Raw genomic sequence first — 13,917 nt, 5'->3', positions numbered from 1 at the left:
GAAATCTAGTGGATTCTAAATAATATAATTTTTTTTTCTGTGTGAACCCTGATATTCGAAAATCCAGTTGGACTTCGACTAATCCAGAGCTGAGTCGACACATTAAGGGGTAAAACTTTCTCAACCTGAATTTTATGCATTCACAAATGGCTCGAATTCTGAGACCTTATTTAGACGGAACAAGCGTTGAACCCCTTGAATCAACCACGTTAGTCTAAATAATATAGCGTTGATCATAATAGATCCACCAAGGAGTAACACTTTCTCTATTTATATTTTATCTATTCACAAAATTTGGACCCGAAATCTTGTTTAAGGGAAAGAAGCGATGCTGAACACCATAATCAATCCACGATGGTCTTATCTAACAGTTTAGTCCTTTCAATTTTCGTTCTTCTAGTCCTATTACATACTTTGTTACATGTTCTGTTGCAAAATCCCTATTTCTGACTTTTCGAGGAAAAAAGAAAAATCCCTACCACTCAAACCTATGCATGATATGGAGAATTTAACACACGCCTCTCATAGGTTGCTTACCAATGCCAGTCGTGATTATATTTTGACCGATCATCAACTCGAATTATATAAATATCTGTGAGATATTCATTCATTTTTCTTACGTATATTTAAACCTCTTCGATGCTGCCTTAGAGAGGATCTGCTATCCTCATGAATATTGTAAGTCACCTACGGAAATACTATCAACTGATCTGCAACTAGCTTAAAAACTTAACCTTGTGCAATGATTAACGGACAACGAATGTTGAGCGATGATTTAATTAACAATATTTGGTACTTAATGGTTGCACAGCTCATAATAAGTTCCATCGATGTTCACATGATTTATGGTCATGTGTTATGTGAAGGCTGCAAGCAACTTACAACTCCGTATGATAAATGAGTCAAAATTCTCCACGCCGGTCGTAGGCTACTTCCACGGGATTCAAAACGCATCACCAGAGCTGCTGAGTTTCTTGTTAACCAAGTAAATTTGCCTTATTTCGTTGGAAGAAGGGTATTTTTTTCAACTTTTCTTTTGTTTTGTGTTATTTATTTTGAAAAGTATAATTGACTGATTGTATTACGTGCGCTCTTACGTGCTGCACTTCTTCAAATCATGGGCAAACACGAACTAAATTTATCGATGACTATTGGTTTTCAACTTTGACGGCAGGTATCATTACAAACTAAAAACCCAGAACTAAATAATCTTCAAAATGTGTTATGTTCTATGTGAAGGTTTCAAGGAAGTCAAGGAGGCATGCTGTGGTTCAGGTCCCTACAGGGGAAGGACAAGCTGTGGGGGGAGGAGAGGGGAGGAATACAAATTGTGTCCAAACCCCTCCGACTACATCTACTTCGACTCCGGCCATCCGCCGGAGAAGGCCAACCAGTACTATGCCGAGTTGATGTGGAGTGGAAGCACCAATGTTATTGGACCTTACAATCTAGAAGAGTTGTTTAAGCTTATACATAGACAAACAAAAAATTAAGTATTGTGTTGTGACCAGTCGAGCTGCTCCTTTCCTACTTGAAATAATTAAATTAAATCATGAATAAATCGGTGTTTACTAGATGCTTGGATATCAGGTACTGTTGACTGAAAAAGAAAAAAGAAAAAGCGAATAATGGACTATTGTCTTGATAGATTGGTTAGTTGAGTTTTTTATTTTAGGAAATACTAGTTGATACTCACATGTCGCGCGGAAATATTTTATCATTTTTTAAATAATCAAACGTATATAATTAACACATACGATGCAAATAAATAGAAAAGACTAATTGAGTAAAAATATCATTATAAATTGTAAGCGAAAGATAAAAGAAATGAGAATTACATTGATAAATAAATACTTACTTTTCCGGTGAATAAATAAATATTTACTTACTTTAATTTTATGAAAAATGTGAATGACATATATAATCAACCCATTCATTAGAGAGATCTTAGAATATAAACCTGAACCAATGGGTGGCACCTATTCTCTTGGAATAATCTCAAAGAGTGGTTAATGTTAATGCTGTAATGATAAATATATTACATTTGAATTATAAGAGCATATTATTAACTAACAACTCTTTCGAAGCCAATTAATTAATTTATAAAGAAGGGGTACAACCTTAATTGTAACGAAAAGTCAATCATGTAGAGGATGTTGTGGTTGACCCATAATCTAATCCAGAGAGTAAAAGATAAACACTTAGTCAAGAAAGAAGAGTTCATATACATTGAATACTTTTGAAGCAACCCCACGGGACATAAAAGTCAATATCACCAGTGTTATCCAAGTCATTACCATTCAATAATCACTAATTTGGCAGGAATCTGCCGGAAATCTAATTAATAAGTGAATGACAATAGAAACATTGCTTCTGTTCCAAGCGATAATTCCTCAAATTTAAGTGACCTCAATGCATGAACAATTCTCATATTGCGGCAGAACAATAGAACATTCAGATAATACCCGACAAGCCTAGGCTTAGGATAAGCAGCTACTATAACTTCTTCAGCTTGTCCCTATTTCACTCACCTCAACCAAATCCAACAAAAAAAAACTTCATATCATCTGCAAGAGCTCCAATTAAACCAAGAATCAAAATTTGAACCTCGCGTGAATCGGATAAAAAACCTATCTTACTTGGAGATCATTTTGAGTTTAAAACTGGATGATGCCCTTAGCAAGTAATAATAAACACGATTAAGATTAGTCCAAAGTTGTGCCTCAAGGTAATTGACCGTCAAAAGCAGAGCTCCCACATAGGCTACCTTATGATCATCGATTTCATCTTGTTTGTAATTTCAAAGGATAACAGAACAGCAAGGCTCTCAAACAGATGTAAACCCGCTCCTATAACAGTTTCACCATTCTAATGCTTCAATTTGGATATTGATGTTATAACTAAGAGCTAGGAATTGTACTTTCGGTGGCTCGGGTTTAATAGTAACCCACGTTGTTTCCTGTCCTCAGATAGAGGTAAGAATACACGTAGAGAATGGTAACCCTTGCTCTCTCTCTCTCGCCCTGCCTCTTTCCTTCGAACCCACCAGAACCCCCAAAAGCCCGAACAAGCTAAACTCAATAAATTAGAAAAAAACAAAAACAATAAAGAGGCGGTGGAGAAGATAACAGAGGGAGAAGAGTGGATTTGGTGTGGCAAGTTCCACCATTAAAAGGCCAGCACCCTAACCAAATCATTATTTTGTTTTCATTTCTTTTTATTATTATTATTAATATTTTTTCCAATTGTTCTAAACTAAAGCACTTGCAGGAAAGAAACATAAATATATATATATATATATATATTACATTCTATATAAATATATATGTTTGAAAATGCCACCTATAAAGCAAATATGATTTATGTAATAATATATATATTTTGTGTATGTGTGCGAAATTTGTCGCGTCTCACATTTCTCTCATTTATTTATTATAATCAAACTTTGTATTTGGGGTTGACGTGGTTAACTATTGATAAAGTGTCTCCCATTTGGCATTTTTCATTCTCAAAATCATCTTTTGGAAATCTTTAGAATAAGATAGAAATAAATAAAAATTTAAAGGGGGAGAGAGAGATCTCGTCGATCTATCATTTGGAATAATGTCAACCGCTGAATTTTTGCTGTTCAAAAAAAGTCATGTTCCATCAATTACCAAAAGAAAGCAAAACGTGTGCTACTTGGCAATGAGCAGCTGAACAAAAATGAGACAACGATATGGAAATTGGAAAGGAAATATTCTAGGGTCGATAATCATATGTGAGACTTTTCCATGCCCCTTTGGGTCATTTTCTTTATCCCTTACCATTACTAGTCTCTGTCATAAGCCCCGGAAAAAAAGAGGAGGTAAGAGGAGTAGGGCTAATTTGATATACGTGACCGCCATTTTTTTTTTTTAATAATGTGCACCACATTATTGAGAAATCTAGTGAATTCTAAATAATATAACTTTTTCTTTTCGATATGAACCATAGTATTCGAAAGTTCAATTGAACCCCAACTAATTCAGAGCTGAGTCGGCACTTTAAAAGGTGAAACTCTCCTAGCGTGGATATCGAACTCAAGATTTTACTTAGCCGAATAAGCGCTGAACCTCTTGAACCAATTCACATTAATTTAAATAGCATAGCTTTGATCAGAATAAATCTACTAAGGAGTAAAACGTTCTCTATTTATATTTTATCTATTTACAAAATTTGAATCCGAAATCTCACTTAAGGAAAAGAGGTGATGCTGAACACCATAATCAACCCACGATGCTCTTATCTGGCTGTTTAGTCATTTCAATTTTCGTTTTTCTAGTCCTATTACATACTTTGTTACATTTTGGAGGTAGGGTTTAATTTTTTTTCAACTTTTCTTTTGTTTTGTGTTATTTATTTTGAAAAGTATAATTGACTGATTGTATTACATGCGCTCTTACGGGCTGCACTTCTTCAAATCATGGGCAAACACGAACTAAATTTATCGATGACTTTTGGTTTTCAACTTTGACGGCAGGTATCATTATAAAATAAAAACCCAGAACTAAGAAGATGACACTCTCTAATATTGAAAACATAGTCTGATACGACCAGATGAGCCATCGAAACATGTCAGTTTCTATACATGTCCTTACAATCCTTGTGGCCCTCTTTATCGCTCGGGCAAGTTGTAGAGCTCTGCCCTGGCACCCAGAGAACCGGACTGCGCTCTTCATTTTCGGAGACTCTTTGTTTGATTCTGGAAACAGTAATTTCCTCAACACGACATCGGAGTTCCGGGCAAATTTCTATCCTTACGGAGAGACCTTCTTCAAGCATCCAACTGGAAGATTTTCCGATGGCCGTCTTATACCCGATTTTATAGGTAAACAACGAAACTGACTCTTATTTTTATGTGAAAATAATTCGGTATTTGGCAAGGGCTTTATGAATGTTTCAATTTATTTATTTTTTTTGCTGCTTCCATAGCTGAATATGCAGGACTTCCGTTGATTCCTCCGTACCTGCAGCCCGGAAAGTATGAGTTCACGGGAGGGGCAAACTTTGCAACTTCCGGTGCCGGTGCTCTTGCTGAAACTTACTCAGGATTCGTAAGTTTCTAATCTACAAATCTTTCGAAATTCAGCAGAATCGTTTGCAGCGAATGCCAACAAAAAGAGTGCTTTAGTGCCAATATTACCGCGTTACATCCGAAATTAAAGAGAACAATTCTGTTTTCTGTTTTCGTAATCGCGTGAAAGCAAAAATTCATTTCCCCGATCTGGTCTTGTTCGATTTTGTCCGTTTAACAAACCGAATGGTCCTTATATTGCAATTTCTATTTTCTGATCTCCTAGTTTGGGTATTTGACATCTCTCATAGGTGGTCGACCTGAAGTCGCAGCTGAGGCTGTTCGAGAAAATGGAGAAGCAGCTGAAGAAGAATTTTGGGGATGAATTGGCTGCAAAAACAATATCGGAGGCTGTTTACCTGTTTAGCATCGGAAGCGGCGATTACAGCTCCACATTCTTCACGAACTCCACTCTGTTCCAGTCCCATTCTCACGAAGAATATGTAGCAATGGTGATCGGGAATATTACTTCAGTGATCAGTGTAAGTATTTTGAAGTACACTCGATCTCCTGTAACTGCTGCTCCCAATGGTTCGGCCTGAGAACCAAATAACAAAGTTTCCATTTTTGTTTTTCGATTTAATAGGGAATATACAGCAAAGGAGGAAGGAAATTCGGGGTCAATAGCTTAGGACCGATCGGTTGCTCTCCCATTATGAGAGCCCTAGAAGGTACTGGGGCTTGCTTAGAGGAACTCAATGAGCTAGTGAAGCTCCACAATGGAGCTCTTGCGAAAGCCCTCCAGAAGTTGGGGGCCAAATTAGATGGATTCAAGTACTCGAGGCTCGACTTTTTTTCCGTTGTCATGGAGCTGATTGACAACCCTTCCAAATATGGTAAGTTGCAACACTAGCACATGCCATCTATCTAGCCTATTATGCGGGGCTCTTGTGTCAAGGGCTTGCTTCGGCTCTTCCGTGACACTTGCATTTATAATAAATAGTTACATTGAGTGCTTCGAGGATTCGATCCTAGATAAACAACTCTTCCTCCAGTGAGATCTTTCTACTGAAATGACATAATTTTTTAGCAGTAAAGTTGGATAATAGTTTTCCTCGAAAGTATAGAGCGTAGTAAAAAATATCGCAGCAAATCGGCTCAGTACGTTAATATTCAAAATGTGTTATGTTCTATGTGAAGGTTTCAAGGAAGTCAAGGAGGCATGCTGTGGTTCAGGTCCCTACAGGGGAAGGACAAGCTGTGGGGGGAGGAGAGGGGAGGAATACAAATTGTGTCCAAACCCCTCCGACTACATCTACTTCGACTCCGGTCATCCGCCGGAGAAGGCCAACCAGTACTATGCCGAGTTGATGTGGAGCGGAAGTACCAATGTTATTGGACCTTACAATCTAGAAGAGTTGTTTAAGCTTATACATAGACAAACAAAAAATTAAGTATTGTGCTATGACCAGTCAAGCTGCTTCTTTCCTACTTGAAATAATTAAATTAAATCATGAATAAATCGGTGTTTACTAGATGCTTGGATATCAGGTCCTGTTGACTGAAAAAGAAAAAAGAAAAAGCGAATAATGCACTGTTGTCTTGATAGATTGGTTAGTTGAGTTTTTTATTTTAGGAAATACTAGTTGATACTTGCATGTCGTGCGGAAATATTTTATCATTTTTTTAAATAATCAAACGTATATAATTAACACATACAACGCAAATAAATAGAAAAGACTAATTGAGTAAAAATATCATTATAAATTGTAAGTGAAAGATAAAAGAAATGAAAATTACATTGATAAATAAATACTTACTTTTTCCGGTGAATAAATAAATATTTACTTACTTTAATTTTATGAAAAATGCGAATGACATATATAATCAACCCATTCATTAGAGAGATCATAGAATATAAACCGGAACCAATGGGTGGCACCTATTCTCTTGGAATAGTCTCAAAGAGTGGTTAATGTTAATGCCGTAATGATAAATATATTACATTCGAATTATAAGAGCATATTATTAACTAACAACTCTTTCGAAGCCAATTAATTAATTTATAAAGAAGGGGTACAACCTTAATTGTAACGAAAAGTCAATCACGTAGAGGATGTCGTGGTTGACCCATAACCTAATCCAGAGAGTAAAAGATAATACCCGACAAGCCTAGGCTTATGATAAGCAACTACTGTAACTTCTTCAGCTTGTCCCTATTTCTCTCACCTCAACCAAATCCAACAAAAAAAACTTCATATCATCTGCAAGAGCTCCAATTAAACCAAGAATCAGAATTTGAACCTTGCGTGTATCGGATAAAACACCTATCTTACTTGGAGATCATTTTGAGTTTAAAACTGGATGATGCTCTTAGCAAGTAATAATAAACACGATTAAGATTAGTCCAAAGTTGTGCCTCGAGGTAATTGACCGTCAAAAGCAGAGCTCCCACATAGACTACCTTATGATCATCGATTTCATCTTGTTTGTAATTTCAAAGGGATAACAGATCAGCAAGGCTCTTAAACAGCTGTAAACCCACTCCCATAACAGTTTCACCATTCTTCGAACCCACCAGAACCCCCAAAAGCCCCAACAAGCTAAACTCAATAAATTAGAAAAAAAACAAAAACAATAAAGAGGCGGTGGAGAAGATAACAGAGGGAGAAGAGTGGATTCGGTGCGGCAAGTTCCATCATTAAGAAGCCAGCACCCTAATCAAATCATTATTTTGTTTTCATTTCTTTTTTTTATTATTATTATTATTATTATTTTCCAATTGTTCTAAACTAAAGCACTTACAGAAAAGAAACATAATATATATATATATATTATACATTCTATATAAATATATATGTTTGAAAATGTCACCTATAAACCAATATGATTTATGTAATATATATATATATTTGTGTATGTGTGCGAAATTTGTCGGGTCTCACATTTCTCCCATTTATTTATTACAATCAGACTTTGTATTTGGGGTTGATGTGGTTAACTATTGATGAAGTGTCCCCCATTTGGCATTTTTCATACTCACAATCATCTTTTGGAAATCTTTAGAATAAGATAGAAATAAATAAAAATTTAAAGGGGGGAGAGAGAGAGAGAGAGAGAGAGAGACAGATCTCGTCAATCTATCATTTTTGCTGTTCAAGAAAAGTTATGTTCCATCAATTACCAAAAGAAAGCAAAACGTGTGCTACTTGGCAATAAGCAGCTGAACAAAATGAGATAACGATATGGAAATTGGAAAGGAAATGTTCTAGGGTCGATAATCATATGTGAGACTTTTCCATGCCCCTTTGGGTCATTTTCTTTATCCCTTACCATTACTAGTCTCTGTCATAAGCCACGGAAAAAAGAGGAGGTAAGAGGAGTAGGGCTAATTTGATATACGTGGCCGCCATTTTTTTTTTTAATAATGTGCACCACATTATTGACAAATCTAGTGAATTCTAAATAATATAACTTTTTCTTTTCGATATGAACCATAGTATTCGAAAGTTCAATTGGAGCACAACTAATTCAGAGCTAAGGCGGCACATTAAGGGGTGAAACTCTCATAACGTGAATTTTCTGCATTTAGAATGGCTTGAACCCGAGATTTTAATTAGGCGGAACAAGCGCCGAACCCCTTAAACCAACTTACATTAGTCTAAATAATATAACTTTGATCATAATAAATCCACTAAGGAGTAAAACCTATCTATTTATATTTTATCCATTTACAAAATTTAGATTCAAAATCTCACTTAAGAAAAAGAGGTGATGCGGAACACCATAATCAACCCACGATGGTCTTATCTGGCTGTTTAGTCCTTCCAATTTTCGTTTTTCTAGTCTTATTACATACTTTGTTACATTTTCGAGGTAGGGTTTAATTTTTTTTCTACTTTTCTTTTGTTTTGTGTTATTCAGTTTGAAAAGTATAATTGACTGATTGTTTTACGTGCGCTCTTACGTGTTGCACTTCTTCAAATCATGGGCAAACACGAACTATGAATATGACACTTTAATATTGAAAACATAGTCTAATACGGTCGATGAGCCATCGAAACATGTCAGTTTCTATACATATCCTTACAATCCTTGTGGCCCTCTTTATCGCTCGGGCAAGCTGTAGAGCTCTGCTCTGGCACCCAGAGAACCGGACTGCGCTCTTCATTTTCGGAGACTCTCTGTTTGATTCTGGAAACAGTAATTTCCTCAACACAACATCGGAGTTCCGGGCAAATTTCTATCCTTACGGAGAGACCTTCTTCAAGCATCCAACTGGAAAATTTTCCGATGGCCGTCTTATACCCGATTTTATAGGTAAACAACGAAACTGACTCTTATTTTTATGTGAAAATAATTCGGTATTTGGCAAGTGCTTTATGAATGTTTCAATTTATTTATTTATTTTTGCTGCTTCCATAGCTGAATATGCAGGACTTCCGTTGATTCCTCCGTACCTGCAGCCCGGAAAGTACGAAATTCAGGATTCGTAAGTTTCTAATCTTCAAATCTTTCGAAATTCAGCAAAATCGTTTGCAAGTATTAAATTTCCATTGGCTTATATAGGTTTGGGTCCATATTCACTTAAAAGTTGAAACTGATAAGTGATGATACCCAAACAATATATTAACCCATAGGTTTTCCTTTTTTTTCCGATGTGAGATTTATCCCATTTTACTTATCAACACCTGCTTTTTATGTACAACGTGTGATCTATTTTTGCCTACACGTTGTCACGTGCCCTTAAACACCCGTCCTCAACAATTGACCTCGAGCCTGGCTAATCTTCCGTGCTCGGGCGAGGGGGGACACTAACACAAGACGCACTCTTTGCTGCACTTGACATATTGGGCCTGGCGTGGTGTAGGTACGCACACGCACGTAGGTGCGCATACACATAACCCAGGCTCTGATCCCATATTAAATTTTCATTGGGCTTTTACAAACCTAAGCTCATTTCCACTTAAAAACTCAAGCTGATAAGTGGTGGTACCCAAGTCTCATATAAATCAATGGATTTTGATACATCTTTTCTATGTGGGATTAATGTCCTCAACACTCGCCCTCAAGTGCAACGTGTGGTCTATTTTTGCCTACACATTGTCACGTGCCCTTAAACATCCGCCCTCAACAATTGACCTCGAGCGAGCTCTTCTTTCGTGCTCGGGCGAGGAGGAACTAACACGATGCACACTTTGGTTGTACTCGACATACTGGGCCTGACATGATATGGGTGCGCACAAGTGCGTAGGCACGCATACGCGTAACCTGGGCCCTGATACCATATTGAATACGGGCCCAGGTCCGTATAAGCCCAATGAAAATTTAATATGATATCAAAGCGGGTTACGCTTCCGTATGCTCACGTGGGCCCATACTACGCCGACTCAATATCAAGAGCAGCCAAAAGAGTGTCTCGTGTTAGTCCCCCCAGCCCAAGCACAGAAGATGAACCCGACTCGAGGTTAGTTGTTGAGGGCGGGTGTTCAAGGGCACGTGACAACGTGTAGGCAAAAATAGACCACACATTGCACGTGAGGGCGGGTGTTGGGAATTATAATCCCACATTGAAAAGATGAAATAATAATCATTGGTTTATATGAAACTTGGGTACCACCACTTATTAGCTTGAATTTTTAAGTAGAAATGGGCGTAGGTCCGTATAAGCCAAATGGAAATTCAATGGCAGGGAATGCCAACAAAAAGAGTGCTTTAGTGCCAATGTTACCGTGTTACATCCGAATTTACAAAGAACAATTCAGTTTTCTGTTTTCGTAATCACGTGAAAGTAAAAATTCAACTCCCCGATCTGGTCTTGTTCGATTTTGTCCATTGAACAAACCGAATGGTCCTTATATTGCAATTTCTATGTTCTGATCTCCGAGTTTGGGTATTTGATATCTCTTATAGGTGGTCGACCTAAAGTCGCAGCTAAGGCAGTTCAAGGAAATGGAGAAGTAGTTGAAGAAGAATTTTGGGGATGAATTGGCTGCGAAAACAATAACGGAGGCTGTTTACCTGCTTAGCATCGGAGGCAACGATTACGCCCCCCTTTTCTTCGCGAACCCCACTATGTTCCAGTCCCATTCTTACGAACAATATGTAGCAATGGTGATCGGGAATGTTACTTCAGTGATCAGTGTAAGTATTTTGAAGTACACTCGATCTCCTATAGCTGCTGCTCCCGTTGGCTCGGCCTGAGAACCAAATAACAAAGTTTCCATTTTTGTTTTTAGGGTTAATAGGGAATACACAGCAAAGGAGGAAGGAAATTCGGGGTCAATAGCTTAGGGCCACTCGGTTGCATTCCCGTTGTGAGAGCCCTACCAGGAACCAATGGGGCTTGTTCAAATGAATTCAATGAGCTTCTGAAGCTCCACAATGGAGCTCTTGCGAAAGCCCTCCAGAATTTGGGGGCCGAATTAGACGGATTCAAGTACTCGAACTTCGACTTTTTTATCGTCGTCACGGAACTAACTGACAACCCTTCCAAATATGGTGAGTGCTTTGAGGATTCGATCCTAGATAAACGACTCCTCCAATGAGATCTTTCTACTGAAATGACATAATTTTTTAGCAGTAAAGTTCGATAATAGTTTTCCTCGAAAGTGCAGAGCATAGCAAAAAATTCGCAGTAAATCAGCTCGGTATGTTAATCTTCAGAATGTGTTATGTTCTATGTGAAGGTTTCAAGGAAAGCAAGGAGGCATGTTGTGGTTCAGGTCCCTACAGGGGAAACTCAACCTGTGGGCGGAGGATAGGGGAGATCGAGTACAAATTGTGTCCGAACCCCTCCGGGCACATCTTCTTCGACAACAATCATCCAACAAAGAGGGCCAACCAGCTATATGCCGAGTTGATGTGGAGTGGAAGCACCAATATAACTGGACCTTACAATCTAGAAGAGTTGTTTAAGGTTATGCATAGACAAACAAAAAATTAATTATTGTGCTGTGACAAGTCGAGCTGTTCAGTTCCTACTTAAAAGAATTAAACTAAATCGTGAATAAATCGATGTTTATCAGATTTTTGAATATCAGGTACTATGTATTGACTAAAAAAGAAAAAAAAGTAAAAGTAAATAATGCACTATTGTCTTGATAGATTGGTTAGTTGAGTTTTTATTTTTGGAAATACTAATTGCTAGTCACATGTTGCGCATAAATATTTTATCATTTTTTAAATAATCAAGCGTTTATAATTAACACATACTACGCAATTAAATAAAAAGACAAATTAAGTAAAAATATCATTATAAATTGTAAGGGAAAGATAAAAAAAAATGAAAATTATATCAATAAATAAATACCTACTTTTTCCAGTGAATAAATAAATACTTAATTACTTTAATTTTATGAAAAATCGAATGACATATATAATCAATCCATTCATTAGAGAGATCTTAGAATTGCCTCTTAATGATTCAATTACTTTGGAGGGCCCGAGGAGATTCATGTAGTAACGAATGCAGCAGATATAAGCCTCTTTTTTTCTAATTTAACAAAATGATTTATCATTTGAGGTCTAATTTAATAATATTATTTTTGAGGTCTAACTTAATAATGAGTTTTATTTGATTTTGAGGTCATTCTCCATGGGTCGGACCAAGGCCTGTAAGGGCCTCTAGCACCCTTGTCCTTTCCGAATTGGGCCCTTTTTTTCTTCTTTTTTTTGGTTGTATATAAATTACTACAATGTATAGTAGCCGTTAACTCGGGCATATTTTGAAATTGATGGACAACGGTCCACAAATAGTGTCGTCCACTCCAACAATGATAAGCTCACAAACTAGAACTTGATAAGAAAGAAGGGTGGATAATAGAACCAACTAATCTCACTCGATAAGATAACTCGCGACGAGTAAGAAAAGTCGTTTTGATTGCCACGCTCAAGGATGAACAATAAAAATCGGGGTTTTCGCTACTAAACAAGAAACTTGTTTAGATAAGAAAAGAGAAGAAACGCTCTAAGCAATCTCATTCAAAAATATTCATTCATAGTCTCTGATGTACTCTTACAATAAGGTACATATTTATATTTTGGGAAGACACCTCCCTTGACTCTAGAGTAGAAAACTGATATCTAATCTCATCTATATTATTTTCCTAAAATAGAATAAGGTAATAATATGAAATAGGAAACTTAAGAACTCTAGACACAAACTAAAATAGGAAGTAATATCTAATTCTCAATATCTTTCTACCTAAATAAAATATACTACCTAATTAAAATTATATTATTCCTAATTTTATAGATCAAGACATATCATCTTTCTTTTCCACATCACGATAATATTTTCTTGATATGTCCAAGATATGATTTTTTGGGCATGGGCTTGTTGAGAAGGACATAGGCTGAAATCTAAAGCACATCAAACAGAGAACACCGATCAACAAAGAATTATATGTGCACACATGCATATACACACTGCGATCCGACTCAATCCTCGGATGAAAGAAAAGGTCCTAATATACAGGAAGATATATTCGATTTTATCTCAATGCCATAAGGGTTTGAGAATATCCAATCTCGCTAGAAGCCAACTCCCCACCTCGAAATTATGCCATGTTTCACCAATTCACACCCATGTGAAAACAACCTAATCGGTCCCAAATTTGGACAAAAAATTGCAAAAACTAGAAGAAAATAATGATCTTTATTGAACTATCGTCATCACATGAATGAATTGGAAAAATTTATCATAAGCAGCCGCCATGAACAAAATTAGGAAAGAGCCCACATAAGCCAACAAAACCCTAATTGCTGATCCAAAAATAAAAACAAAACCCTAGCTAAATAATGCTTCATGATGATCAGCTAAGTGGCTAGCTGGTGATCAGATGTGTGTGTTTACAACATTGACGATCACTCGGCTTTGT

General features: G+C 36.8%; 1 protein-coding gene and 1 pseudogene across 1 annotated transcript; both read left to right on the top strand.

Moving 5' to 3' along the window:
- The first annotated feature begins 4,515 nt into the window (after nucleotides 1–4,515).
- LOC116215827 (GDSL esterase/lipase 1-like) lies at nucleotides 4,516–6,643 on the top strand. The gene is made up of 5 exons (XM_031551600.1): nucleotides 4,516–4,849; nucleotides 4,954–5,075; nucleotides 5,347–5,577; nucleotides 5,682–5,931; nucleotides 6,236–6,643. The coding sequence occupies exons 1-5, from the start codon at nucleotides 4,579–4,581 to the stop codon at nucleotides 6,487–6,489; spliced, it is 1,128 nt and encodes a 375-aa protein (XP_031407460.1). The 5' UTR covers nucleotides 4,516–4,578; the 3' UTR covers nucleotides 6,490–6,643.
- Nucleotides 6,644–8,841: 2,198 nt separating this feature from the next.
- On the top strand, nucleotides 8,842–12,201 carry LOC116188824 (annotated as a pseudogene).
- Nucleotides 12,202–13,917: the final 1,716 nt, after the last annotated feature.

The sequence above is a fragment of the Punica granatum genome, chromosome 8 (assembly GCF_007655135.1).
Source record: "Punica granatum isolate Tunisia-2019 chromosome 8, ASM765513v2, whole genome shotgun sequence".
Lineage (NCBI taxonomy): Eukaryota > Viridiplantae > Streptophyta > Magnoliopsida > Myrtales > Lythraceae > Punica > Punica granatum.
The sequence above is the reverse complement of the archived record's forward strand: the minus strand, read 5'-3'. Positions and strand labels throughout refer to the sequence as shown.